This window comes from Alligator mississippiensis, chromosome 10, assembly GCF_030867095.1.
Source record: "Alligator mississippiensis isolate rAllMis1 chromosome 10, rAllMis1, whole genome shotgun sequence".
Taxonomy (NCBI): domain Eukaryota; kingdom Metazoa; phylum Chordata; order Crocodylia; family Alligatoridae; genus Alligator; species Alligator mississippiensis.
The window spans coordinates 38,774,383-38,802,235 of record NC_081833.1 but is presented as its reverse complement, the minus strand read 5'-3'; the positions used below and the strand labels follow the sequence as shown (position 1 = coordinate 38,802,235).

Below are 27,853 nucleotides of genomic sequence, written 5' to 3'. Positions count from 1 at the left end.
GGGGTACTGGAAGGGAGAAGGCCACCTGGACAACCAAGACAAAGATGGCTAGAAGATATAGTGTCAGACCTACTGAAATTAAATGTGGATGAATGGAGGACAAAGGCACACAACACAGAGGAATGGATGAAGATAATGGAGGCAGCCAAGTGCCTCTAGGGCCTCTAAACCTAAATTATTATTATTACTGTCAAAGAAGGGGAGGGGCCATTATATCCTAAATATATAGTATTTTTATCTCCTCCCTTGGGTTAAGATGGTATTTTCAGAATCTCCTCTGTGTGACTTCTCATTCTGGCTCTGATCAGCAGAGCTTGAATTTTGGGTGAATCTGGGGAGATTATTGAGCCTTACTTTATTCCAGTCTGGCCCCTTGGCCTAGCCTTTCCTGTGTATGGCTGACTCAGAAGAGACTATTTCTGGCAGAATGGAGCTGTTCTCTCTCCTTTTATCTTTAATCTCTCCACTTGACTCCTCTCTTTTATGCTCCACTCCTTGTATTTTCTCTCTGTGCTTCTCTTCTCCATTACTATTCAGTGGTAAAGGGCTATTCCCCCTTATTACAGATCTTTGTCCTCTCTCTCCTCTCCTAGCCATCCTTCTTGCTGCCTGCTCCCTGCTTTCAATTCCCTATAGCCATCTTGAATACAGGACCTACATAAACCCTGAAGGAAATGTAGGCCTGGGAAGGTTGCAGTCTTCATTAATTCATTAATAAACTGTAAAGCCAGGATGAATCTTCTGCCTAATATAGGCAGAGAATTTCTGACTGTCCCCTTCCTCTCAGTCACATGGTCAGACAAATCTCCCTCTACCACCTCTTCTTTCTGAGTTAATGGCAAGGAGGTGGGCTGTAGAGTGGGGTCATCATGACAGTTGCCTGTAAAATGTTGGTGGGGTCACATGGCGTTGCTGGAGGGATATGTCCCTTGCAGAATACAAGCAAGTGGGAGAGGATCTGTAGTTGTATGGAGTCCTCAGCTGTGCTTTCTCTAGCATCTCCTGTCTCATCTCAGGTTTCAGTATAAGGGTTAAAAACCTAATGAAGAGCTAAATCCTTTCCTCTATGCCAAGCAGCTGAGCTGTGGCATAGAGAAGTTCCATGGGAACTGTGGGAAAGGGAGCTTCCTTCCAAACTTTGAGGCTGTTACGTTTACAAGGTTGTTCCTCTACCCTTGAGGCTACAATGGTCAACCTGGTTCAGTGCCCCTGCACTCCAGTAGATCTGTGTAGGAGTATATGAACTTGCCACGTTCACCTCTACATCGGCTCCAAATCACACTGTAAGAGGATTCTCCAGGAACTTGTGGAGAAATCCAGCTTCTAGCCCTTAGGAAATATTTTCAGATTATGGCCTTTCCATTCTCTTTTGGCCTTAGAGAGTCAAATCCTCAACTGGTATAAAGTATCATTACCCTATTGGCATCAATGGAGCTGCACTGATCATTAGCTGAAGATCTGACTCAGATCCTGTTCCATGTGTTTGGAGGCTTCTGACTGATTATTGCAAAGCAACTCAAGCTCAGTTAGGTTCAATCTTGTTCCCTCTATAGTATATGGCAACGTTTTTTCCCCTTTCCCCATTTCAGGGCTGAGCCCAAGCTGCCATCTACACCAGTACATCTACATGTATTTTGACTGGTATTAAGATCCATCCCCACTGGTAACCAAGACCCCCTAGTCAGGAACCTCCGGCTTCGGTCCCAGCAGGAGCATTGGCACACCCCAGTCAAAGGGCAGTAGGGTGGCAGTGGCAACCAGCAAAGCCCAGAAGCACTGGAAATACTCATGGAATACTGTAGGCATAGTTATGCCTAGATCTTCCCCGACCAGTGGCTGTCCAACCTCTTCTTGTACATCTCCAGTGATGGAGAGTCCACAACCTTCCAAGGCAGTCTATTCCACTGCCTCACTGTTCTAGCTTGGCTCCACGGATTTGCATTTGCTAAATAAATAACTGTTTTAACAGTGAAGAAGTTTTCTAACAGTGAAAAAGTTTTATAAGGAGTTTTGGTTGATGTATACAGACATTTGTAAAGCGAGACAAAGTTTAATTTTTTTGGTGTTGTTAATTTCTTTTCCATCTTTGACCAAAGACAGAATTCAGGAGAAAGAAATGGCCTGAAAGCAGCTTGCAAAGGAAAATCCTGCCAGTCCACAGGAAGCGGCTCTAAGCAGAGGCCAACGACTACAGAAGCTGATGGCTCTCACAGAGAACAAAGCTAATGTAGAGGCCAAATGAGCAAACAGTGGGGCAGGAACTGGCCTTGATTGCAGGAGAGCAGGGAGAGCAGATATGTGCTGCAGCACAGAGAAAACGGAAGCAAGGGCACTCGATGGAATTTGCCCAATAAATGCTAGTCATTTCTGCCCTGGCGAGAATGAGAACTAATGAGACAAAAACTCCTAAAGCAATGGAGCTGGCCCCCTCAGCCTGCTTTCGAAGGGAAACACAAGAACCAGAAGCACAAGGTAGAGCAGCAATGGAAGTGGAGCTCTTGAAGTTATTCCATTTACTATTCTTGTTTCTTATTCTGGAGCAGCTGGTAATGGTTACTGTGAGAGACAGAACACTTGGCCAGAGGTTCCATTGCTCAGATCTGGTATGGCAATTCTTCTAGCTCACATGAGGTTAATCACCCTCTTATGTGACATGGTATATCTGAATAAAGAATTCCCAGATCAAATGAGAAATCACTACAGTGGAATGAACATTTTATGCTTAAACTTTTAAACCCCCCATTTTTCCAAAACATTTTTTGCAGGAAAAGTGTTTTGTTTAAATGTTCTGTTTTTAACCTTTAAGATTTTTCTCTCTTTTTGAAAACTAAAAATTTTTGCCACTATCAAAAAATCACAAAAAACATTTTAGATTTTTTCACAGAGGAGACCATTTTCTGAGCAGCTCCAAAAATAACCCCATGGTTATGGCAATTGTTGACTTTGGGTAAAGGGAGGAAAAAAGCAAGCACAAAGCCAATTTGCACTAAGAACTAGTGACATGAGGCTTCCTGCATTTAAACAAAGGTGTGTAATGCAGACTGCCTGGAACAAATGAGGCTGGGTCTTACACAAAACAAATGCTTCTTTCACATAGTAGTCCATTCTGATCTAAAGATTTAAGGAGTAGGATTAAGCATAAAGCACTATTTTATATATGTATTCCAGGGAAGAGTTCAATGTAGCACACTTGAGCCTGAGGAAAACAGTAACCTATGACTTATTTAAAAGTCTACACCAGTCAAATCTTCCAAAGGAACCCTTTCACTTTCAGATGACAGCTAGGTAAATGTTAGGTGCTAGTAAGAAGGACCTAAAGTGCAGCTAGAAGTAGGGATCTGGGTATAGCAGGTCAGTTTGTAGAATATTATTTACTCTGGTGAGTACTTAGGGTATGGTGACATGGCAAAATGAAGATGTGATTGTAGCAGATGCAGCATACTTGTATAACTTATTAGTAGGGATAACAGTACCAATGAAGATGTGCTAGCAACCGGAGGAGAAATGCTGCCGTAACCCTGGGTCTGTAGTTTGGTTGTTACTGGGCACATATACGTGTGACTATTAATGTGATTCAATAAACTCCAGTGTGGTTTGTGCTGGAGTTTATTGCTCCCTGGCAAAGCATTTAAACATGCACCTGGGACCACAACACATTGAGCTAGGGTGGTCCTGCCCAAGCTGGCAGGGGGCCCTGGGAGTCAGCCTGCCAGCTTGGTGCTGTTCCAACCCAGCTCAATGTGTTGCAGATGGGCTGGCTGAGGCACGAGGGTGCTTCAGTGTGGGGCTAGATATGCCCACTGTGTATTAAAGCCTCTGCTGCCATGTCTTTACTGCAATTGTACCTATACTATTGGATCAAACTCACACAGATAAGCTAGCACCTGATACTATCATAATTTCAGCCCTTTGCTTACTTACAGAATACCAGTGAATCAATCAATGACTTGTGCTAGTAACTGTTCATCATCTCAGAGTACCTTTTACTGACTGGAAATAAGTCATAAGTCAGAGTAAGAGGTTTTACATTTACCACTTTATTTGGTTTGGGACATTTCCAGCTATCATTGTTGTGAGTAGTAGCACCACTTTAGCTAAGGTTGAGACTAGTTTTCTTATTAACAACCTTTTTTATCTAATGCCGCTCACTTAATTTTTTTTCAAATTTGCTATGCCTCCTAGGGAAAGCTTCATGGTTCAGAAATCAGAGTGTCTGAGCAAGCGGTTGCCAAGATACAATCCTCACAATAAAATTACCAGACAAAACATGTATGTTTCTAACTTCTTTTGTGTGTGACTGGGACTCAGACCTTGATTCTCCCCAGTTGGTCTTGACTATATTTTCTGATTTTAAGAGATTCACGTTTGTATAGCCTTAACTTTATTTCCAGGTTTGTAGAGGTTTACGTATGGGTCCGTTAGACCAGTGATATGCAACCAGGGTGCCATGGGGGGGGAGGGGGGATGGGGGTGCCTTGAGATCCTTTCAAGGGTGCCACAGGGTGTCGTGCAATGTTAGCACTGTCAGGTATGCAAACATTATTCACAAAATAAATCCAGAGCTTTCAAATAGGCATCCATAGAGTTCACACCATTCTGAATGGCTGTGAGCTTTCTGAGTTCCTTGCACCAGAATAATTGCTCTATTATTTTTCTGTAGTAAAAAAAAAAAGAAAATTAATAGCTAGCATTTTCTGAAGGGTGCCCTGAGTCTATCAAGGGATGCCTTGAGCCTAAAAAGGTTGAGAACCACTGCATTAGATGTTCAGTACAAAGCCTTGCTGATCAGCCTTAACTCTGTAGTAATCAAGTTTTTGCACAGTGTTTAAGAAACAAGAACCCTTGTGATTTTACTGCAAGGAGGGAAGTGCAGCAGAAATTAAATTAGAGGTTATTGATGTTGTGCCTGTATGCTCCAGAGACAACATTAACTGCAATAATGAAACTAAGTATTAATTAGTCAGCTTCACTTCCCCTTCTTCGAGGGATGGGAGAGTCAGTGGATCAGAATTTCTTGGTTTTGGATAATGGATTGAACCTTCCATATTACTTCTGGGGATAGCCTGGCAGAAAGGATTCCTTGGGCAGAATCTAGAGAAAATAAATGGATGGTGACCTAGTTGATTTTGTACAAAAAGTATCCGAAGGCCAAGCCAAGCCAGGCCAGGTGTAAGGACACTTGCAAATGTGAAAAAAGCCAGAAAAATGGTGCTTTATGTTAAGCTTGGTGTGCCCTCACACTGAGCCCAGAGCATGCCCAGAAGAGGCATCACATTAGTTTGACCCAGCTCTGCAATATCGGTATAGATTGGGCATTTTAGTGGGAATTTTTTTTGCGCTTTTATCTAATAGCTGATTGAATCAAGCTTTAGATAAAAGAGCCAAAAAGCCCCGCTGAAGCACCTGATCTATACAGACCGTGTGAAGCCAAGTCAAACTAACACCCTTCTTCTGGTAAACCTGTTGCCCCCAATCTTTAAGTGCTCTTAGTGGCCCTTGTGTTGAGCACTGCTGGGCTGAAGTGCTCTGAGGCCTGGTGGGTTGGGTTGGTTGTTGAGTGACCGCAGGGCAGGGGATGTGTTGGGGTTCATGGGACAGAGGTGGGCCGGGGGCTCAGTGGTTTGGGTGGTCACAGGTCTCCGGCATTTAGGGGATGGTTCAGCTGTAACGGGAAGCGCTGGGCTCATGGGAGGTTGGGGGCTCTACAGGCTGCAGGGCTCCAGGATTGGGGGCTCTGGGGTTGGAGGCTCAAAGGTCACAGGCACCCGGGGTTAGGGGGTCACGGCTCCTTAGGGTTGGCGCTAGGCTCCCTGGCTAGCAGCTCTGGGCCGGCGCGTGCCAGCCGCCGGCCGGGCTGGGGGCTCTGGCAGCTGCCGGGACTCTTCAGACACTTTTTCTACGCTCCGCCCCCGGGGCTAGGGCCGCAGGTCCTCGGGGCGGGGCCCAGGCCGCGGCGAGACGCGGCCGGGCCCTCGTGCGGCGGGTCCCCCGGGCCGTAGGGGTCGCTGTGGCGTCTGTCGCCGGCCGGGCCCGTCGGAGGCCGCTCCCGCTGCCGCTGCCTGGGCCGCGGGCGCCGCCGGATCAGCCCCTTTTCCGGGTTGGTTGCGCTGAGCTGCGCTCGGGCCGGCTCGGGCTGGGCTGGGCCGGGGCTGGGGCCGCCGCCGCCGCCGCAGATCGGCCTCGGCACCGACCGCGCGGGCCCGGCCCCCTCCCCCACGCCACGCGCCCGGCCGGGCTGGCCGTGCTGCTCCCAGCCGCCGCCGCCGCCCTCCTGCGCGCCGCGCCCCGCCTCGGCAGCGCCGCCGGCCCCCTGCGCCGCCGCCTGCCGCCCGCCCCCGCCATGCCCGGCCCGGCGGCCGGCAGCAGGGCGCGGGTGTACGCCGAGGTGAACAGCGTCAAGAGCCGCGAGTACTGGGACTACGAGGCGCACGTCCCGAGCTGGGGGTAAAGCGCCGCCGCCGCTCCCCGCAACCCGGGCGGGGGCGGGGGCGAGGGCGCCGGGCCTGAACCCGCGGGCAGGGTCCCCCCCTCTCGGGGCCGGGGCCGGGGCCGCGGGAGGGGGCGGTGGGACGGCGCTTGTCGGCCCCGCGCACGCCCCGGCAGTGATGTCCCTCTGTGCCTCCCACAGCAACCAGGACGACTACCAGCTAGTCCGGAAACTCGGGCGCGGGAAGTACAGCGAGGTCTTCGAGGCCATCAACATCACCAACAACGAGCGTGTGGTGGTGAAAATCCTGAAGGTGAGTGTCCAGGGCCTGACCCAGGGGTGCTTGTGGAGTGGGGCAGCCCTCCCTGGGCTCAGACAAGAGCTGGGAGAGGGGCCTTGGGGAGGGTGATGTGGATGGGACGGGGGGGGAGGGGCGGGCAATGGCATCTAGCTTGCCACTCATCCCGTCTTTATGTCTCTGCCTCGCTCACCCTCTCCAGCCCAGAGATGCCCAATCTGTGGCTGTGAACTGTGCAGCTTGCACCCTGCTGTGCCATCTTGGTGCCTTCTCTACCTTCCTGTGTAGCTGGTGTCAAAGGTGCTGGGTTGGATGGGGGCTGTGAGCAATTTGGGTTGGGTGATGTGCGTCTCGGTCCACAAATGGTGTTGCCTGTGCTGCCTGTACTATGTAAATGATTTTCTGAGGACGCTTGGCCCAAATGGCTGGAGGATGGTCCTGGCTGCCCTAACATGAAGCCTTGGAGTGGAGACCCTGGCGTTTGTCTTTAGATGGTTGGTGTTCATCATTCTTAGAGCCAGGCTGTCTGAAGATAAGCAGCCTGGGTTTTGGTGAGGGGCAGGGAGCAAACTAAACCTCAGATTCTGCACTTGGAAAATTGTATGTTTTAGGGCAAATACCTGCTGTTTTGTGCAGAGTAAAACCATAGTAGTCAGGGTCAGTCAAGTGCTCCAGGCTGGCACATGGGGAGCAAGTTCTGGTATCACTGCAGCTTTAGATGTTCTGTGGAACCAGCAGCCAAGGCTTGTGAAGGGACCAGTAACCACCATTGAGCAGCACTCTTTGCTTGATGAAGGTGAGATTGGTGAAATTCCAAAAATGCTTTGGGCAGCCCAGTGCCTGGGACCTTTGTTTCCATGTCTGGCAGCATTTTTTTTGCTTCTCCCCCTGACATTAGAATTGTTGAGAGCTGGGGCTGTGCATCAGCCCCAAGTACTACAACAGGGGAAGTCTGTATTTAGGAAGTGGCCTCCCAGCTGCTGTGGCTGGTGGCTAGCTGTTGTACATGTGTTCACACAGGCCCTCTTCCTCAGAGCAGTTATGTACTCAGCAGCCTGTGTGTTGGTCATTAGGTCTGACAGAGTCCTCCAGACAGACTGGGTTGTGCCAAGTGCTTAACTAGCATTGGTGCTGCTCCTCTCCTCTAGGTCAGGTGGCCCACTCATTCATCAAGGGGCTCTGCTTCCTCTTCCTGCTTCCTCATCTCCCTATTTGACTTGCTTTGCTGCGGGTCTCAGTTTGCCTGGTGACAGTTGCTAGGTAAGTTGTGAATTTCTATCCTGCCTTTGCCTCAGGAGGAGTTAGTCATGTTAAAAACTTAACTGGTGGCTCCAAATTAAGATGGCAAAGTTATGCGACTCTTCAGTGAGTGCCAGTCTGGTTTGGCACCAGGAAAGAGTCCCCTTCTTCCTCCCCACACTGGGTGATCTCTCCTGGTTTCAGACTGGTTCAGTCTACTTTGGGATTTGGAGGGTATAATTTCAGCAAGACACGTGGTGCAGTCCCCAGGGCCTGACTACACTGTCACAGTTACGCTGCCAGTGCATGCTGGCTGTGGAAGGGAGAGGATGAACAGTTCCAGACTTGGGCCTATTGTGCTGCTTGCTCTGTTCACATTAACATGTTAACCCAAATTCTTACGAGTCACAGGGTAAAATTGGAAGGTACTGGGAAATAAAGGTGCACTTTCTTCAAGGTAGAAATTGGGTCTAGTAAGTAAGAGTAAGCCTTGCATCACCATGTTGGGTGTGATGTTAAAAAAAATCCTAGCCTGTGGAAAGAATGTCACCATCCAAGATATAATTCTCTGTAACATTTGTAATTAAGTCTATTTTCTCTTCTTTAGTTTTAGCACATGGGATGTATTTTACTGGCCCTTTGTATTCAACATGTGAAGTGGAAACCTAAGCCAGCATGTGATGAGTTTTGCGTGTGCTTCAGGTTGAGCTGGTAGAGGGAGGGAAATGCATGGTTATGGATACAGGTGTTTTGTACCTTAGTCTTAGGTAACAGTTCCTGAAATGGGAACCCTTTTGTACTCACAAAACAAGTTTTAATGCCAGTTGCCTTGTATCTTTCTTTGGGGTCCATGGCTAAGATGGCACACAACCTGGAGCAGTACTTAGGTCAGCTGTTCAACTTTTTCCTCTCTCTTTCTGTTCAGTTCAGCACTTGTCTTATGCTTATTTAGTGCAAGATGGTGTGTTGTAGAGATCTATTTTCTTTTCTTTTATAAACTGCTCTTCTGTGGCTCTCAGCATTGTACTTCAGCTCCCCACAACACCCCTCTGAGGTCAGGAAGTACTATCACCATTTCACAGATGCAGAACTGAACCACGGAGACTTCCTGTGTGACTTCTGGCAAGTCAGCCTGTGGCAAAATCAAGAATACAGCTTCACTCTACTAGGTCCCAGTCCTACTGCCTTGTCTATATAGTTCATTTTGCCCTTTCCAACTGGCTATGGCTCACTTGCTGCATTGCCATGCAAGTTTTTTGGCAACCAAGGCCAGGGAGCTAAGGGCTTCAGCTTTGTTTCAGGCCACACGCTGGAGCTGGTATGATGAATCAAGCAGGATGCTCTAGGCTCTCTACAATTTCAGTACAAAGCCTTGTCTCGTTCATTGTTTTCAGCAGATGCATGATAAACAGAACCAAGGAGGTGATACTTCCCCTCTATCGGGCACTGGTCAGACTGCAGATGGAATACTGTGTCTGGTTTTGGGTGCCACACTTTAAGAGGGATGTGGATAACCTGGAGAGGGTCCAGAGAAGGGCCACTCATATGGTTAAGGGCTTGCAGGCCAAGACCTGTGAGGAGAGACTAGGGCACCTGGACCTCTTCAGCCTCCGCAAGAGAAGGTTGAGAGGCGACCTTGTGGCTGCCTATAAATTCATCATGGGGGTGCAAAAGGGAATTGGCGAGCCTCTACTCACCAAGGCGCCCCTGGGAGTTGCAAGAAATAATGGCCTTAAGGTAGCAGAGAGCAGATTTAGACTGATCATTAGGAAGAACTTCTTTACAGTTAGAGTGGCCAAAATCTGGAATGGGCTACCAAGGGAGGTGGTTTTCTCTCCTACCCTGTGGGTCTTCAAGAGGAGGTTAGATAGGCATCTGGCTGGGGTCATCTGACCCAGCACACTTTCCTGCCTATGCAGGGGGTTGGACTTGATAATCTATTGAGGTCCCTTCCGACCCTAGCATTCATGAATCTATGTTATGGAGCAATCCTTTGGATGATGTCTTTTACTCTCAGCCTCTCTTAATATAATTTCCTTATTCTAAAGCGTGTGTTCAGAACATGGTTGTGCTTCTGTAAGCTTGGGAAGAGGTCATGAACAGCTGAAATAAGTTTGAGCAACTTCAGGGATATTGCACTTCTACACAGAAGAATGTGCAAAGAGGGTCTTGAGCATCTTTGTCTTCCACTCATGTCCTACAACAAATACAGCTCAAGTGGACCAAGGGTGAGACCTGGAAAACACCCCTGCACATCCAAGGGACTCTCAAGAGGTCATCTATTTATTGGCAGTGGATTATATAAACGCACATACATTATTAGTGTAACAGATTTGACATAACCCAGTGCAAATGGCTAAAGCGTGATTTCTGTATACTTCTAATTCAACCAAATCAGATTAAATCATTGTTAAACCAGGGAAAGGCACATATGTGGCCTGAATGCTGTACCTCTGCCAAACTTCAAGTTTCCATCACCTGCTGCTGAGGTGCTAAAGCTGTTCAAAAATAGTTTGCCATCATGTTTTCTTAAGAGAGAAACACATTCTCAGTTCTCAGGCTCCTTGCATGCTTCTTGGCTGATACTTCCAGGATAGAGAAAGTGCTCTCAAGAGTTGAAAAGAAGCAGAACAAATTGCTGCCCAAAAGGATAAAATTTTGAGAAAATTACAAGCAACCAAAAGATGATGCATGTTGTGGACACTTAAGCTCTGCCTCTGGTTAAAAGTACCATGCAGGGTGACCTATCATACAGTTTCATTTGCCATAGCATTGGGGCGGTCAACCTTTACAAATTAAACCCTATGCTCTCCCCAGGTGCCACTCCAGTCCTCTTCCCTTGTCTGATTTGCTGCTTTGCTTTCTGCTCCATGTCCTCTCTGTCATTATGCTTCCTGCCCCCTCCTTGATCTGTCTCTCACCATACACACATACTGCCATACCACTCCTGGCACTCATGTTGCAGGATGGCTACCCTATGCTATAAAAACATAGGACTGGAAGGAACCTCTGCATTTGCAGGTGACCTATTCTTCAAGAGTCGACAAAGATGTTTAATCCCTTGCATAAATGGTAGTGTAAGATGGTGTTGCATCTGTGATCATCCAGAAATTATGCAAATCAAGGACTTAGGGTGCTCTGCCTGGCTTGTTCTGGTCAGACCTGATGAAGAATGTCTTGCTTTCAGAAGCTTTCCTGACTCTATTCCAGCTACACAGTTAGTCCAATAAATATGTCACTAAAAAATCTTTGCCCTTTTCATAAAAGTACCCTATATACTGAAGGGGGGGGAACCCCTAAGGAAGAGCCATAGGGAAAGAGCAGAAGTACATGGATTAGCTCTCAATGCCTTGCCATCTTTTAAGTTAAAATATGCCCAGGTGGCCCAAAGAAGAAACTTAGGGTCACATTAGAGAAAAGTTAAAAAAAACAAAAAAACAAAAACAACCCAACAAACAAACAAACCAAATCCACAGTCCATGCCAGTCTGACCTGGAGAAAAAATCTTTCTCGACTCCAACTGGCAGTTGCTTTGGCCCTGTACTTATGCGAGCGAGACCCAACAGACAGGCACCTGCAAAAGTTTATGGGTAGTAGATGTAATTTCTCTTTCATTTGCCACCTGTTTTTTCTTGCACCAGTTGTCTCTGAGTTTAGTGTCTGCTCAGGGCAGTGCTTGTAGTGTAGATACATCCAGCCCCTTTCAGGATTCTTCCTGTTTCTCTTTTTGTGTGTGCATTTTGTTCAGTATGTATCGAGTGCTTTGTAGACAAGAGAGAAGTTTCCTCCCCTGAGGTGCTTGGCATTTTGAATAGGTGCTGCACATATAAAGGATAGGGAAAGCACACCATAAAAGGCCAAGTGGTGAAGAGAATTTCTGTTGGCAATGAAGTTGTCCCCTTTCTCATGTTGGTGCTTTCAGCCCATGCCAAGCCCACAAATTGGTGCTTTAGCTCCAGTGCCCAGTTGAAGTGTGATATTTGTCTCCTTCCTACATAAGAGTTACTAGTGCAGAGGTGCCTATATACCAGGTAGCTGTTTAACTAATGGGTGCTACATATCATCGCTGGAACATCCTTTTAGTAGCTTGAATTCATCTTCTTTTTCCACCTAATTTTGTTAGTTCCATGGTTTTATTGGATTTCCTACAGTCTGTGCTATTGGTTTTTTGTTTTGCTTTTTTTTAAGTGGGCTAGAAATCTTATAGTAATTTGAAATAACGGTGTGTTAAGAAGGGCCATAAATGACTTATCATATTAGCATGAAAAAAGGCTTTAGAGAACTAGGATCAGGTATTACTGGTTCCTCCTGGTTGGAGTTCTTGACTTACCATTTCTGTCCAGAAAGCTGAAACTGAACCCAAGAAATTTGTGAGTTGTGCTCTACTTCTGCAGCTTTGCTTTTTGAATAAGCACTTGTCACTGCCACTTCCTCCTTCTGACTTGATATTGAAATCAGTTCTCCTTCTGATGTAGGGTCGTATAGGCACGTGCAATGGGACAAGAATGCTTGTTTAAACTGAAAGGTCATTGATGCTTAGTTGGGAAATTGAGATATGCAGGCTGGAGAGCAAGCCACGCTGTTATCTTGGTACAGTTTGAAGCTTGTTCTGTGGCTTTAAATCAAGCCCACAACTTAAAGATGCTGCTGGTTAAACATTTATGGCAAAACATAATCCACTGTAACTGGTGAGTTAGTCTGAGAGAGTGCATGTTACCAATGTGCTTGTGAGATGGGATGTAATATATGTTCAGATAGGCACTTGCCTGAACCTTAGTTCTGCTAAGCTGACCCTGTAGACCAGTAGGGAAGATCCAAGTTTAGGTGTTGATTTTTGTTTTCAGATACCATTCCTTTTGAGTCCTATCTATTCATCCTCCAGTTGACTGGAGGAATAAGATCAATGGGCAGCCTTAAAGAAGGAGGGAAATTGTAACAGGAAGAGAAGAATGAATTCTTGAAGCATTTCTCTTTGATCATAACTTATTAAAAGATAAAAAATATTTAAAAATAAAAACATTTTAGCACTTTCAGAAGTGTTTGTTTTCCTGACCTGCTTTTTCAGAAAAACATCTTTTGTAAGAGAGCCAGGGGACTAATTCACAAATTACTGTGAAAACAAATGGACACTTTTGTGACTCCTTTAATAAATATCACTATCCTGAAGCCAGTCTCCCAGTTGAACAATCTGTGATGTGCTTTAGTAGGTTGGTCATAGCAGTGCCTTTGGTAACTTTTGCTAGCAATAAAATGGCCCACTTTTCTCTGGATGCTAGAAAAGTCCATCTCTGGGGCTGAACTTTACACATCACAATTTGCTTACTGATTCACTAGAACAGTTATAGCAGCTGCTTATAGCCAGGATTCAATGAATAAAGAATAACTCAGGGTTTTTTAATTGAAAATACTAGGTTGCAACTTTCTGCATTGAGTGCATTAATGCTAATTCCACATACTATCTTCTACTTGTGTAACAAGAAAAACATTAAATGCCCGCACATGGCATTTGTTCCTGAGAAGTGTTTGCTTCTGTTTGTATGGTTTCACTTGCGTAGGTTTATACTTTGTTATGATAGTTTAGCATCTGGTTTTGTTGGTTTCTGTCTCTCAAAGTGCTTGAATTTATGTGCTTGAGTGTATTAAATTTAGTGTCTCAAAGTGCTCAAAGGGCTTGAGTGTATTGAATTTAGTAAACAGTCACACACTTTATATTTTTCTCACTCTAACCAGTAGAATATCTATCTTCTGGTGCAATACATATGAAACATGGGGCTTTTTATACCACAAAGTTGTATCAGTGTAACTATTCTTCTCCAGTTACAGTAGTACAACCATGTCGCATCATGGTCACAGTCAAACTACCACAGATGTGCTATATACGTATGCAGCTTCTCCTGTATGGGAAGTGTGGTAATACCAGGACAAAGCACCTTAATAATGGTACAGCTGTGTCAATGATAAAGTAATGGTGTAATTTAGGGTTTAAAAAAATAATCATTCATAAGTAAAACTTGCAACCTTAGCTGTGAAACGCACTACGTATGCCTGGAAGCATCTAATATTTTAATAGTGTAAGTGAGGCTTGCACATGCTTTATATATAGTGACTGTGCCATCAAGGCACCAAATGTCCTGACTCTATCAGACCTTTGGATTCTGTCTCAGTGGTCTAAAGTGGGAATGGAAGGCCTGGGCAGTCTCCTCCTTCATATTCCTACCCATGTATTGAAGGTCCTGGTGCCTCTCATGCATACACCATGATCCAGAAGGATCTGTGGTTGCCTGCTAATGAGTTCTGGCTAGCACTAACTAGTGGATAGTAGTGAAAGGGTGATATACAGATGTACAAGCTTATAGGAGAAAACTTTATGCTGAATTTGAGACGGAGAGCTTCATGTCTATGAGAGGGAGAAGAGATTACACTGGTGGCCTTAATTCTATTGTCTTCTGACTCTTCAGCATTTAAACATGCTGCCCTTCTATTCCCTTAAAGTAGGCCTTAGTGAAACTTTCTTGGTGATCTCTTCAGGGAAGAGGTTTTGAAATAATAACTGAAGATTATAGCACTCTGTGTATAACATATTCTGTCTGGGTAGATGTTGCCAGAATGCCTTGTCTCAACTATTACACAAGGTACCAAAGAGAGAGCCCCTGTCTCTGACCATTCTTAATAGTGCCCAGGAGAGGAAGCTCATCTCCTCACTGTGGAAATGCCAAAGAATGCAAGAGCATGGCTTCCCTCCTGAGCTCTTTAGCAGGTTAGCTGCCATGGAAACTCCTGGCTGTTGGGGAGAGGCCTGCTAATGTTCACAGGGCACTGCTGAGCCTTTTCCTCTTGTCTGTGCACAGCTTTGAAAGTTATATAGCTGACTTAACCATGCATGTACTCCTAAGCCACATGTCATGAACTTAGTTTAAGAGGGATACTGTGTTGTCTCTACATAGCATGCAATTTTGAAATGGTTCTAACTCACTCCAGTCAAAACCTGGTTTCACTAGTGCAGTCCAGCTTATTTTTTTTTCCTGAATGACAACTATTACCCTGTCAGATTGCAGTGTCTGCCCACAGGCCTTTCATTTACAAGGACTTTAAATCGCTCTGCTTGATTTCAAAAGTTGCTGAATCTTTTTCTCACATTTTGAAAAGAAATGGGGGAGAGACAAAAAGTTCTCATTTGCAGGTAGAGACAAAGCCTGGAAATTTCTGGTTCAGGGTTCAGGTTGGAGGAAGCATAGTAGCTTCAGCCAAGGGCTGTTAGAATGAATGTGATGTAACACAAAAATGGAGTTTCAAGTCTTTTCCTTAGCCTAGGCAATCTTTTGTGGTTGTGGGCTGGAATGACACAGCTTGGGTCAGAGGTGTGTGATTGGGTGGGTGCTAGGACCCAACCCTACTTCTTCTGGTAGCAACACAGGGCTAGCTGCCGCTGCTGCTTCTCTCCACCATGGCTTGAAGAGAGCTTCTGTCACTGAAGCCCCACATCTGGGCCAGATCAAATGGCTCTGCAGACCAGATCTGGCCCTGCAGGCCATAGATTGCTGATCCATGGCCTGCTTCACCAAATGCATACTTCATCAGCCTGTATATCACTTTAGCATGCCAGTAAAGCAGAGGCGGGGAATTATTTTGGCTGGAGGGCAGCTTAATGAATTTTGGCGAGCTGTTGAGGGCCACATGGGTAGCTCTGCCCCTTGATAGGTGCCCCATCCCTTAGTCACTACCTTGGGACCAGGAGTCCTGCCCTCTAACCTCTGACTTTTGCCATCAGAAGTCCCTTCCCTTCCCCCCAGAAGTACTCCTTTCAGCAAGGGGGTTGCTATCTTGGAACCAGAAAAAAATGAAATTATGTTCTGAAAATCAAACATCTACTACCATATACATTAATTTGACTTAAAAAAATATTTCTGTCTTGAATTACATGTGTTTGCATAGTGTACATAGAAGTGACTGCATAATAGCTTAACATGAAGTCTTACTTTTGTATATTGTGTGTGGGGAGGTGTGGGTGGGTTTGGTACAGGATTTGGAGGGGGTGTATGCAGGGTGTGGGGGAAGGGTGTGGAGGGGTAGATAGGTATGGGGGGATGGGGATGCGGTTTGGAGGCATGGATAGGTGTGTGGAGGGGGGTGGGTGTGTGTATGTAGGGTTGGGGAGCATGTGGTGGGGGGTGTAGTCTTACTCTTACTCACCAGCCTGTACAGGCCTTAGCTCACTTGCTCTAGCTCAGCTTCTCAGTCTCAGCCTGTCTTCTCTGGTCATGCCTGGCTCAACCTGCTCTTCCTTCTGTCTCAGCCCACCCCTGTCTCTCTCATGAAGTATGAGGGTTGGCCTTTTAAGCTCTAATGCTGGCCCTGGCCCCAGGGCACCTGCCTGCCACTCCACCCCTCCACCCACTGCTTCGGCAGCTTGCAGTTCCCGGCTGACACCTGCTGTGCTGTGAGGTCCTGGCCGTGCAGTCGGGAACCATGTGGTGCTGGAGTGGGCTGGGCCAGCTCCTGCTGTGCCAGGAGGGAGAGGCAGGAAATCGGCCCAGCTCCATAGAGACCCTGCCAGCCTAGGCGTCATGCTCCTGCTGCCCGTCCCTAGGGTGGGCCCTGCACTCCAGCCCACCCACTCACTGTTATTCCCCAGCCCCCCTCCTGCCTACCGCTGCTGCCACCGCCATTTCCTCACCTTCCTGCCACTGCTGCCGCTTCTCCCCTCCTCCCTGGCACTTTCTAACTTTGCACTCTCTGGTGGAGGGAGGTGGGGAATAGCCACAGGGGTAGCCAGGTCAAAAGCCTCTGCTAAGCAGAGGCTTGTGGGGGGGGGAGGGGGGCTGGTGGAGCCGGTCAAGCCTTGCTGCTGCTGCCACTGGGTCCTGTCATGGGCTCCTCCTGGGTCCTGCTGGCACCTAGTCAGTTTAGACAGGCAGCCAGGGACAAATAATAATTTTATACATTTTTAAGGGGCACTGCAGGCCGGATAGAATGGCCTTGTCAGCCGAATCCAGCCCGGGGGCCGTATTTTGCCTACCCCTGGAATAAAGGTATCACTTCAGGTCCCCAGTTAGGTCTGCATATCACATCATATGCAATAGGAGAGTTCTTGCATAGTGCTGAGGCTTCAGCAGTGGCCAGGCTTAATGCACTTGTTAAGGGTGAAGCGGCAACATAGTTACTTAAAATTACATAGAGCATAGCTTGTCTGCTTCTCTGTGCAGGCAGACAAGCCTGGTAACTAAATTATGTGCTTTTTAATTCCATCTTGGCCTCATGATGATGATGATGAAGTCATGTGAACAAAGCTGGAATGGTTTATGTAGTTAGTTTGGCATAGATGGAATTATAGTCCCATAATGAAACATTTTCCTGTTAGATTAAAAAAAACCCAAAAAACTTCACTGGTTTGCAGGTGATAGCTCCTTGCTCTCCTCCTTTGCCTGACCTTACATTCTACAATTGCTTTTCCCAAAATTGCAGTTAGAGGTGCACCGACACATTGGTCCGATAGTGGATTGGCACCGGTACAAAGGACATTTTCTGTATTGGAAATTGTTCTGATGAGGCCAATAATTTGTCCAGTAAATGTCCGTGTATGTGCACAGCTGCAGCGTAGCATGTATACAATGAGGAGCAGAGCCGGCAGTGTGGAGTGCTGCGTGCAGCTGGTAAGTCTTGTGGAAGGGGAGGGGGAAGTGGCATGGGGTGGGGGTGCAGATCAAGGCCCCTGCAGTGAGGGGGCCTTGAGTGGAGTGTGGGGTTGGGGCTGGGGCAGGGCTGCCCAGTGGGGCTGCGGTGGGTGCAGGAAGTGTGGCAAGGGGCAGCTCCCACCTCTGTGTGTGACTTGTCTGGTGCTTGTCTGGCAGCTCTTGCTGCTCATCTGGAAGGGGTGGAGGAGGGGGGGCGCGTGCCCCTGGATCTGTGCGGGGCGGGCTGGGGCTGGACATATCCAGGGGCACACCCCTCGTTCTCCTATGCCCTCCTGGATGAGCAGTGAAAGCCGCCAGATGTGCACTGGATAAGCTGCATGCAGCGGCAAGAGCCACCCCCCTGACGAGCTGTGCCTCTGTCCCGCACCTGCCCCAGCCCTAGCCCCAGCCTGCAGCTGAAGCCTGCCCCGCGCAGAACTTGGGGGGGGGGGGGGGGGGGGCGCACATGCCCCCACCCCCCAGATGAGCCTCATGCAGCTCTGTCCCACACCTCTCCCCGCCCCAGCTGGTCAGCCCCAGTCCCATTCCCTCCCTCACCACAGGGGCCTTGATCTGCCCCCCCACACCCCTTCTTTCCCCTTCCACCACACCAGACTTACCAGCTGGATGCAGCTTTTCCAGCTGAAGAGCTGCTTATTGGAAATCGTATTGGTATCAGCCAATATGCCTCCCTAAAAATTGGCTATTGGTATCAGCCCCAAAAATCTCTCTTGGTGCACCCCTAATTGCATTGGGGTATCACTTTTGCATCCTTTCGTGAATGTTTCAAGGTGATGACACTGGCAAAGATTGACTGGCTGTTGTAATTAATGGACAAAAAATGCAAAAGGCCTTACTCTTATGGGAATAGCAGCTACTGTTGTTTGTGAGGGTTTGTTTTCTGGGCTTAGTAGAGAAACACTTGTTGATACCTTTCTGGAACATTCATCTTTCAGGCTGAAGACTTAATCTTGACCTCTGTTAGAATGTGGCTTTTTTGGAAATTTTTGAGTCAAACTTTCTTCATTATATAATATCTAAACAGCTACAAGGTTTGCTTGCTTTTAACCTCTCTATTGCTGAAAGGGCAAAGGGAGAGTTTTCATCTGACAGAGAATCCTTACCGAGGGATAGTGCCATTGGAGTGTTCCAGGTCAAATGGGTTACACTTTCTTTTGAATGAATTTTGAGGTCTTGAAATCCTCTTTGTGCACGTGCAGTACAATGAGGACAATAATTTAGCTTGTTGAAAGTAAACTGGCAGCATGTCTGTAAAATTGAGTGGAGGCACACAGTGAATGAAAAGTCTATCCAAAGTCCTTGCCTTATCCACTGTATTTTATAAACCTTTCTAGCTCCTTTTGTAAGGCATGTTCTAGTGATGCCTACCCAGATAGTCATGCAGTATGGAATTTTGTCTTCCCAAAAGCCTAAAACTGCTTTTGACAGAGTTTGTAGTTGTCAACTGTGTTTTAATGTGCATTCATGAGAGGGAAGAATTATGAGGATGTGCAACTTTTGATGTCTTTTTCCTGATTTACAATCCAATTTTTATCTCTTGATGTATCTTTTATATTTAACATATGGGTAAAGGGAATGCAACTGAAACATCAGGGCCACGTGCAGGTCTTTGGCTTCTGAAGTGTGAGCTGTCTGTGTGTTTGCAGATTTCATCTTTGTTTTATGATTGCCATCCAAGGTAGGATCAGAATGTAGGTTTAGTGTTTGTAGCTAAGCAAATAGAGTTCTTGCTACAGTTTTCAGTGTTACTTTCTAATCTAAAACATTAGTGATTTCAGGAACTTTAAGTACTGAAAAATTATGAAAGCTGAAGAGGCAGCTGACAGTGAAAAGGGAGACTTTTTAAACTCAGTGTTAAAATAGTACATCTCCGAAGTTTGCCTTCTACAGACTGTTTTGGGATGAGTACAAGTGGGAGTTAGTGTTCCTTATGAACTTAAATCTATCCTTGGTACCCTGCTCTGGTTCTTACAAGAGCAAGTTATTGTGGGCTACCAGTTATCCAAGGAGAATTGCTGCTAGCAATCTTCTTTCAAATAAGTCTCCAAATCTTACTTTAGCTGACAGGCTGCTTTTTCATCCAAAGCAGGTGCAGGATTTGGGAACAGAAAACTGTAACTTCTCTATAGTAACTTAATGGATTGGAAATGAGGACTGAATGTCTATAACTAAAAGAGAAAACATTATTTGATTTGATAAGGAACCTCCCCTGCCACTTCCTGCAGCTTGTTAGCTTGACCAATGAAAATTTACTTCCTAAAAGAGGTCCTTGCAGGGAGTACACCTGAAAGAGAATTTAAAAACATTAAAATGTCGTAGGAGCTTAGGAAAGTAGAGCTGGAAGGGATCTTGTGACGTTACCTAGTTCCAGCCCCCTGCTCAAGACTGGATCATTCCTGACTACAAAGAATGAAAAAGATCAATTTACATGCAATTTAACATTTTTTATGTGAGTATGGAAAAAATGAACTCTACATTGCCAACCCGTAAAGTGTCCTCATAGGGCATAACTGAACTTTGGCACTAGGCAAAATAAGGCATATCTTAATCTTTCACTTGATAGCGTTCTTAGAAAAATGAACAATATTTCAAATCTAAGTAGCAATCGAAACTAAGTATAAGAAGATTCTCACTTCAGATTTATATTCCTTACATTTTAATTTAAAAAAATAGTAATAATATATCAAATAGTATAATGACACTGGTTGTCCACACTTTATGTGGTAGTTGAAGAACTATATGATATCTGTTGAGGTGCACATGGTGTGAACTTTATAACCCTTGATATTTGAAAATTATGCAAGCTGAAGGAAACGTGATGATAAATGTTTTAAAATTATGCAGCAACAAGGACAAGAAAAAGGTACTGGACTGGTAAATAATGTCTGAAGTCGCATCTGCCATTCTTGTCCTATGTTATACTATGTTTAACACACAACTAGCATGTTGGGCTTTTGGCAAGCAGTATTAAAATACTTGGATATGACTTGAGTTAGTTTGACAACCTCCACCATTTGGTCTTGCCCAGTATCTATAGGTAATTAATGAGGGCAGGTGAAAACTATTTGGTCATCCTGTCTATTGTATGCCAGCCCTTGTCTGAGTATTGCCTCCTCACAGAAGCTAGAAATGCTTTCATTTCTTTCTCCTCCCCTGTTTCCCTTCAAACCACAGAGAGAAAGGAGGTAGTCCAGTCTAGTAGAAATCAACAGGTGGGAGCTGGTGTTAACTTGTGAAAGGAATCTCATGTCTAATTACTTTTGTGTATTTAAGCCAGTGAAGAAAAAGAAGATAAAACGAGAGGTTAAGATTCTGGAGAATCTGCGAGGTGGCACCAACATCATTAAGCTGATTGACACTGTCAAGGATCCAGTGGTAGGTGCCAGTATGTCTTGGGGTATCTTGAGTGCTGAGCTTGTCTTCACCTGCAGTCTGTACAGCCAGTCCCGTGCAGTCAGTAAGTCCTGCAAGATGTTCATTAGCTGGATATGTGTTCCATGTACAATATTCATCTTTGTCACTGCCTGTTCTGTCACCTTACCCTTCACGCTGCTCTTTGCATCTTTATTCCTGAAAAGGAGTGAGACATATTGGGTTTTGAGGCTTTGCTGAAAATAACTTGGTTCAGATGACCTGATATTCTTCTACCTACTTCAGAACCATTTGCTCTCGTTCTGTATCTGATGAGCCTCCCTGCACTGACTAACAGGGAAGAACTTTGTAGCTCAACTGTGTTGGTCTTAAAGCACAGGCTTCTGGCTGGCTGAAGGAGCAGTGGTCTCTCCAGGCAGAGGTATATCAGGTGTTCATCACCTCCCAGGGTTACAATTTGTCTTCCTATCTAATGAACACTTCTTAATTCCTCATTTTTCTTTCATGAGCATGCATTTTGTTGTTTGGTTTGGTTTGTCATTTAGATGCTACATTTATTCCATTCCCAAAACGGTTCCTCTGATTATTGTTTGGGGGCTGATAGTAGAATGGGTTCTTGAGCTGAGTCATATGAATTCTAGTTTGCTGACAGCTTTGGAGATGACATGGATAGCAAGTCCTAAGTTTAGTAAGATGCAACATCACTCTCCAGGTCAGCTGTGAGGTGAGAGCACTAGATTTTGCATTTTACTTAGCTGGAGACTATCTGGGATCAGTGAGTTGGAAGGAGAGACAAACCTGGTGAGAAATGCCTCACTGGTGGGGAGCAAGAATGAGTTGTTCCAGCATGTTTTGTTAGTGACAGAGCAGAGACTGTGTTTCTCTCATGTTACTGCCCTGTTCTGTGAAGTATAACAACAGGCAGAGGCTGGGAACAGGAAACTAAATTTGCTTAGGAGAGTCCTTGGACACAGAAAGGTCAGAAGGAATTGGTGGTGTGGGAGGGTGTTTAAACCATTCATCTTTCTCTCTTGCAGTCAAAGACCCCAGCTCTCGTGTTTGAGTACATCAATAATACAGATTTTAAGGTGAGTCTGTCTTGATGCCAAGGTGGGGATGGGGGAAGGATTCAGGATCCTATAAGATTAATTATGTACAAGCTTTACTGTAGACACTTTGAGAAGCCACAGGGGAAGAATAATGAGTTTGTTTCCTAATGTTGGCTTCCACCAAAAAACAGCCAACAAAAATTAAGTTTGGACTAAAAGAAATACATTTGAAAACCATCCAGCTGTCCCTCCTCCTCACTGAGAGGTACAAGTTCAGAGGGAACAGGAAAACAGGAGGGTGTATTGCATTTCCTAGTTACTCTTTCTCAATATAGCAACTGCTGCTGTGCTATATTTTAAATCTAAGTTAATCCCTGTGCTATGATACTCTATTTATGGCAGGGCTGTTGATGGAGATGGTATCGCTGGTTTGCATAGAAATCCTGAAGAGGTGGTGCGTAGATTGGAGAGTGATCTCTTCATTTATAGAGTTTGGTGCCATGTTATACCTAGGCTGTCTTGAACAAGTTATAAAGGTTCCCTGGCTTCTGCACCCTCCCCTTCCCCCCCTCCCCCCCTGAAAAAAAGGGGAGGAAAAAAAGACTGTAGCATATATTGTATTACTTTAAGGAGTGGTGGGCAGTGAAGAGTGGAACATGGCTACTCCTGAGAGGAACAGTTTCTCACTTGGTCCAACAGTGATCAGGCCTCTGATTTAAACAGCTCCTGGCTGAGGGGAGGGGAAAGCTGATCTGCAAAATGGTTGTGTAATTAGTAGCTTTCTCTATTAGGTGTAGTTTCCCATACTTGCCCCATGTGACTTTTTACCGTAAGTAATTAATTCTGATAAATGGAATTAATTATGAGTGATTGGTTTTTAAATGACAATAGTTAACATGCCACTCTGAGATCAGTTGTTATTCCTCATACAGGAAAATACTGTGATCTGTCAGATACTGTCAGTATGGGAAATGTTTTGTAGAGGCTGAATTTAAGACTATAGCTTCAAAATAGTGTTTGAAGATCATCCCTGCCCTGGGCTACTGCCAGTACCAGTTACTACTATTTAAATGAGCAGAACTTGATTCTTGGCTTTCAAGTCAGCAGACTTCTATGTGTAACTCCATTGAGTTCCATGGGAGTTAAGTGCCTGGAAAATCTTTTAAAATCGGGCGCCTCAGTGCTTTTGAAAATCCTACTAAGTGACTAGCTGCCTCCGTAGGTGTCCAGATACCTTTAGAAGTCCGGCCCCTGAGATTGTTGCATTGTATCTTGCTCTCTGGTGAATTTCTAGGGACTCAGGGTGTCACAGTGGGATCCAAATGTGTGCTGCCTTTAGAAGAGATGCTTGAATACATAATCCTTGAGGACAGTTTAAAAGGGGAGCAAGAATCTTGCAGAGGATAATTGCAATCCCAGGATTTCATATCTGGAGGTCTAAACCTGCTTCTGAGGTAGACACTTGACCCAAGTAGGATCCTGTTTACCTTAGGGATGTTTAGTAACCTTGGCTTCATTGACTGAAATCCAACAAAAAAGGAGTTTGAAGAATCATTACAGTATGCTGGCTGTGTAAGAAGGTTGCGAGTCCTCCAAGGCCTTGCAGTTCAAGATTGCATGCATGATTTCCATCACTTGAGAGTCAATGTAGTGATTTGAGTGCTGCTGTAACATGCTGACCACAGCCAAAACATGTAATTAATCTGACTGAAGCATTTTGGATATTCTTTATGCCATGTAGGGATTTACCATAGAGACTGAGACATAGTAACCTGTGATAGTTTGTCCTGACAGGAGTTCACAGGGTATGAGTGTTATCCCATAATGTAAATAGTAACCAGAAGAGTGGTGTGTTGGCAATCATTGAGGGCTAATGAAAATGACTTTAATTTGTCTGGGATGAATTTGAATCAGATGGACTGTGCAAACACAATGTAGGCTGTTCTGAAGGATGGGTTTCTGTAAACACAGCTCATGCCTCCTTTGCATATTTGATCCCTTCAAGATGTAGCCATTAAGTTTGACTTGAAACTTTTATTTACATTTTTAGTAAACAATGCGAGACCAAATCAAGTCATAAGACAGCAAATCAGGTTGTTTTTACTAATGGCATTTTCATGCCATACCAAAAAGAGATCAGGCCATAATTGTGCCTAATAGTCCTTCTACACAGGAATACAGAACAAGGTAAATTTTCCTAGTATGCAACTCAAGTCAGATTTGACTCCCAGTTCCTCTGCTGCTATCAGAGTACCCTTATGGGAGGAGAAAATATTGAACAGTTAAAGAACCTATTGATTCTTACCACAGTGTCCGAGTATGATGGATACAGTGCCAAGAGAGTTAAGTGATGCTTTTCAGGGCCTTTGTGCAGGTCACATACCACATTCCCTGCTAGAACAAGAATAGCATTTTTTTAAAAAGGTTTGCAAGCCAATCTTTGAACTTTACTCTGTCTCATCTGAATAGGAGATCATGGGCTGCAAGGTTCAGTTCTGGCAATTGCATTAGCAGATATTAAATAAACAAACAAACTAACACTCTTATATTTGTGTCTTGAGACTTCTCAAGGCTCAGTGTCACTGACACTTGTATAAGACAGAAATGGGAAATGTCTCTTAAAATTAAAAATGCAAAAATCTTTGTCTGCCATGAGATTTCCAGCCTGGCTGGGCAAGCGATGTTGACCGTTCAGATCTTGTTAGTTATGTTTAGAGCCTGCAGTTTCTGTGATTGGAGATTCACACACATCTTACTGTAATTTGGGTATTTACACTCACAGATGGCTAATGGCTTCAAGTTGTTGTATGCACAAAAACATGTTCAGCTGGCTGCTTTTACAGTTAGACCCCATAGTCTTTTTTCACTTAGACAGGAATGATCCTGGGAGGGAAGGCTGAAAAATTGATTAGACTGCTTATGTCAGCTTCCATTGGTTGTCCTTTCACCTTAATAAGAAGATGGTTGTGAAGACTTGAAGCCAGTTGGAGAGCTTCCAATTCAGTTGTTTTTCATTTTTTCAGATCTCAATGCTTCTAATTATCACCAGCAGCTTAACTTTGCTAGAATTAAATGCAATACTAGCTAATTCTAGTGATATAGTATAGTTCCCTCTCTCCTTTCTTGGTACAGTTGATCCATGAGCTAAATGCTTGAGCTAGTGGTGTGTACATTACCTACTATGCCTGATGGCAGTGATCATTTTGACCAACTCCACCACAGAAACATTATCCGGGGTTGGGTGATGGGTTCTCAAACAACTTTCCACTGATTATTTTGAGTCTGATAGGATGCTGCCAAGTGCTTTATTGTATTGCATTTTTATCTTTCAGGTTTGTCATATCCACTTAAAATTATGAGCATTTTCTTATCTATCTTCTCCTTTTTGGCACATGCTTTCCCTTGTGCTTTCAGTGAAATTAACTTCTTTTTTGCCTCATGGTAATTGCTTGTTACAATACATGGCTAACATTTCCTTTTGAGTATGATCATTGCCCTCAGAATACTGAATAGACTCCTTTGGCCGCCTTATGATCTTTTTGGGCAGGAATAGCTTTGTAGACCCTACTTAAACTAAGGCAGTTGGAGTTTCTAGTTGGTTGGTGGCCCAAACTTTAAATATTTAGACCCAAAGGAGTTTAAAATAATAGCACTTCCTAAGTATAGTGGTAGGAGACTCTAGAAATACTTCATGAGATAAGTACCTCAATAGATTATACTTTTCTTCATTGATCCAATTAGAGTGTTAAAATGCTTGATGTTATCCCTCCTAAAACAGATCGTTTTGAGCGTGTATGAATTATAAATCAGGGTTTTAAAAAACACCCAGCATTATGTTTGAAAAAAACAATCAAGTTGCCCATATTTATCTTCAGTGTTACTTTTTGAGTTACAAGTGCTGCTTACAAATATTTGTTAAAATCCTAACTTCCAGCAAAATGCTAGTCAGGCAAATGATAAGCAAAGGCCCAATGTGCCTATTGGTTTTTCTGATCCAACTAGAAAACTGTGGGAGATTCTCCCTTAAAATTGTGCATGATTTGTGTAGCGTCTGTAACATATCTGCCTTCAGTAGCAAAATAGAGGGGCAGATGTGGGCTCCTTAAGTGCTGCACAGATCTTGCTAATTCATTTGTTATGGAGACTACTCTTTTGAAAGGGAAGGCTAAAGTTTACAGGCTGTTTGGGAGGTAATCTGCAGGAAGAAAGAGCAGAGATGTGAAGAGAGTCTGGAAGGGGGATTCAAACCATGTGGGCATGTGTAAAAGAAAGAATCAAAGGGGCTATGTACCCCAATAAATTTTGGAGCAGTGTGGGTTACACCTCTGCCCATAATAGGTCTGATTTTAAAACAGAAAAACAGAATGGTTGTTGTGTTCTCTTATTCAGTACATTAAGGGGACACAGGCAGGATGCTTCAGTAGGATTCCTTTAGTTTTCTTTTCCATATTTTGAATGATAGTTTCTCCCTCCCCTTCTGCCCAACTTCATAAATTTTGAAGGTAGACATAATTTCCCACTTCAACACTACAAATCTTAACATAGCAAAGTATACTATGCACTTGGCAGCTAAGGAGCAAATGATTTGAAATTAGACCTTTCGCCCCTGTGCTGTCTGCTTTGTGCCTTACAGCAGCTTCCGTGAAAATGCATTGCTGCTTTGCATAAAAACGTCATGGCCTCTTCCCCATACTGTTTCCAACATGGGGGGGTGGGTGGGTGGGTATTTGCTCATTCTAGCAAAGCTAAATGATTAACTGCTATCACTGGAGCTAATGCTGGGGAGTCTTCCTTCTTGGATGTCAACAAAGTTGTATTACAAGGGTTTATATACACTGAAAGCCATTGAGGGTTGTCCAACTGCTGTAGAGCGCTTAACAGGACCTGTAAAATCTGTAAGACCTTTCATGCTGATAATTTCTAGGGTCGGAAGGGACCTGAACAAATCATCAAGTCCAACCCCTGTCCTGGACAGAAATAAGTGCTGGGATCATAATACCCCAGCCAGATATCTATCGAACCACCTCTTGAAGACTCCCAAGGTAGGGGAGAGCACCACCTCCCTTGGGAGTCCATTTCTACAGCCCTCCAGGTCAAAAAACACCACCACTCTCTGGGTGTGACCATCAAGCTGGTTTGCCACCCATCTGACTGTGTAGGCATCAAAGCCGAAGTTGCCAATTTTTTTTGAAAATGAGGTGAGAAATAGTGTCAAAGGCCTACTTGAAGTCCAGATAGACATCCACCTCAGCGCTCGCATCCATGTGTGACCTGGTTGTAAAAGAAACAGGGTTAGTCAGGCAGGATCTGCCCTCAGTGAACCCATGTTGGTTGCCCCTGAGCATTATCTCCCATGCTGGGCTCGCTGCTATTCTTGGGCGGAGCATGCTTTCTTGGGCTGCTGTCAGGCTGCCTGCAGGGCTTTCTGCAGAGCTGTGGAGCTGCACGGAGCCCAGTGCTTCGCTCTGCGGCTGTAGGGGCAGCAAACTAAAACTTCTTGAAGGAGCTTTAGTTTGCTGCACCCCAAGTCATTTAAAGTGCATTACACCACCGAATTTCCTACAGTGGCTGGAATTAATGTGCCGTATGCCACTGAGGCGTGCAAACACCAACACCAAGCGGTGCAAAAGCATTTAGCCTGCTTTTAAGTGTTGTGCACTCGACCTGTGTGAAGCAGCTAGTCTTCGCTTCGGATTCGGCCAATTTGGGGAACAGTGATTCAATTCAGTAATTCGAATCACTGTCCCAATTGGATTCAGCTGAATCTGATTTGGAG

The 27,853-nt window shown here is 45.1% G+C and overlaps 1 protein-coding gene across 5 annotated transcripts in view; it reads left to right on the top strand.

Annotated features, from left to right (window-relative positions):
- Positions 1 to 27,853, top strand: part of CSNK2A2 (casein kinase 2 alpha 2) — a 53,977-nt gene that overhangs the window by 10,254 nt on the left and 15,870 nt on the right. For 2 of the 5 annotated variants that reach the window (XM_059713703.1, XM_059713705.1), the window contains exons 2-4: positions 6,629 to 6,740; positions 20,934 to 21,031; positions 22,066 to 22,116. In XM_059713703.1, the coding sequence (XP_059569686.1) occupies positions 6,629 to 6,740; positions 20,934 to 21,031; positions 22,066 to 22,116 (261 nt within the window). Of the gene's footprint in view, positions 1 to 6,278; positions 6,445 to 6,628; positions 6,741 to 20,929; positions 21,032 to 22,065; positions 22,117 to 27,853 lie in introns of those variants that run through there. The other 3 variants (XM_019497285.2, XM_014597051.3, XM_059713706.1) reach the window with 3 other exon arrangements.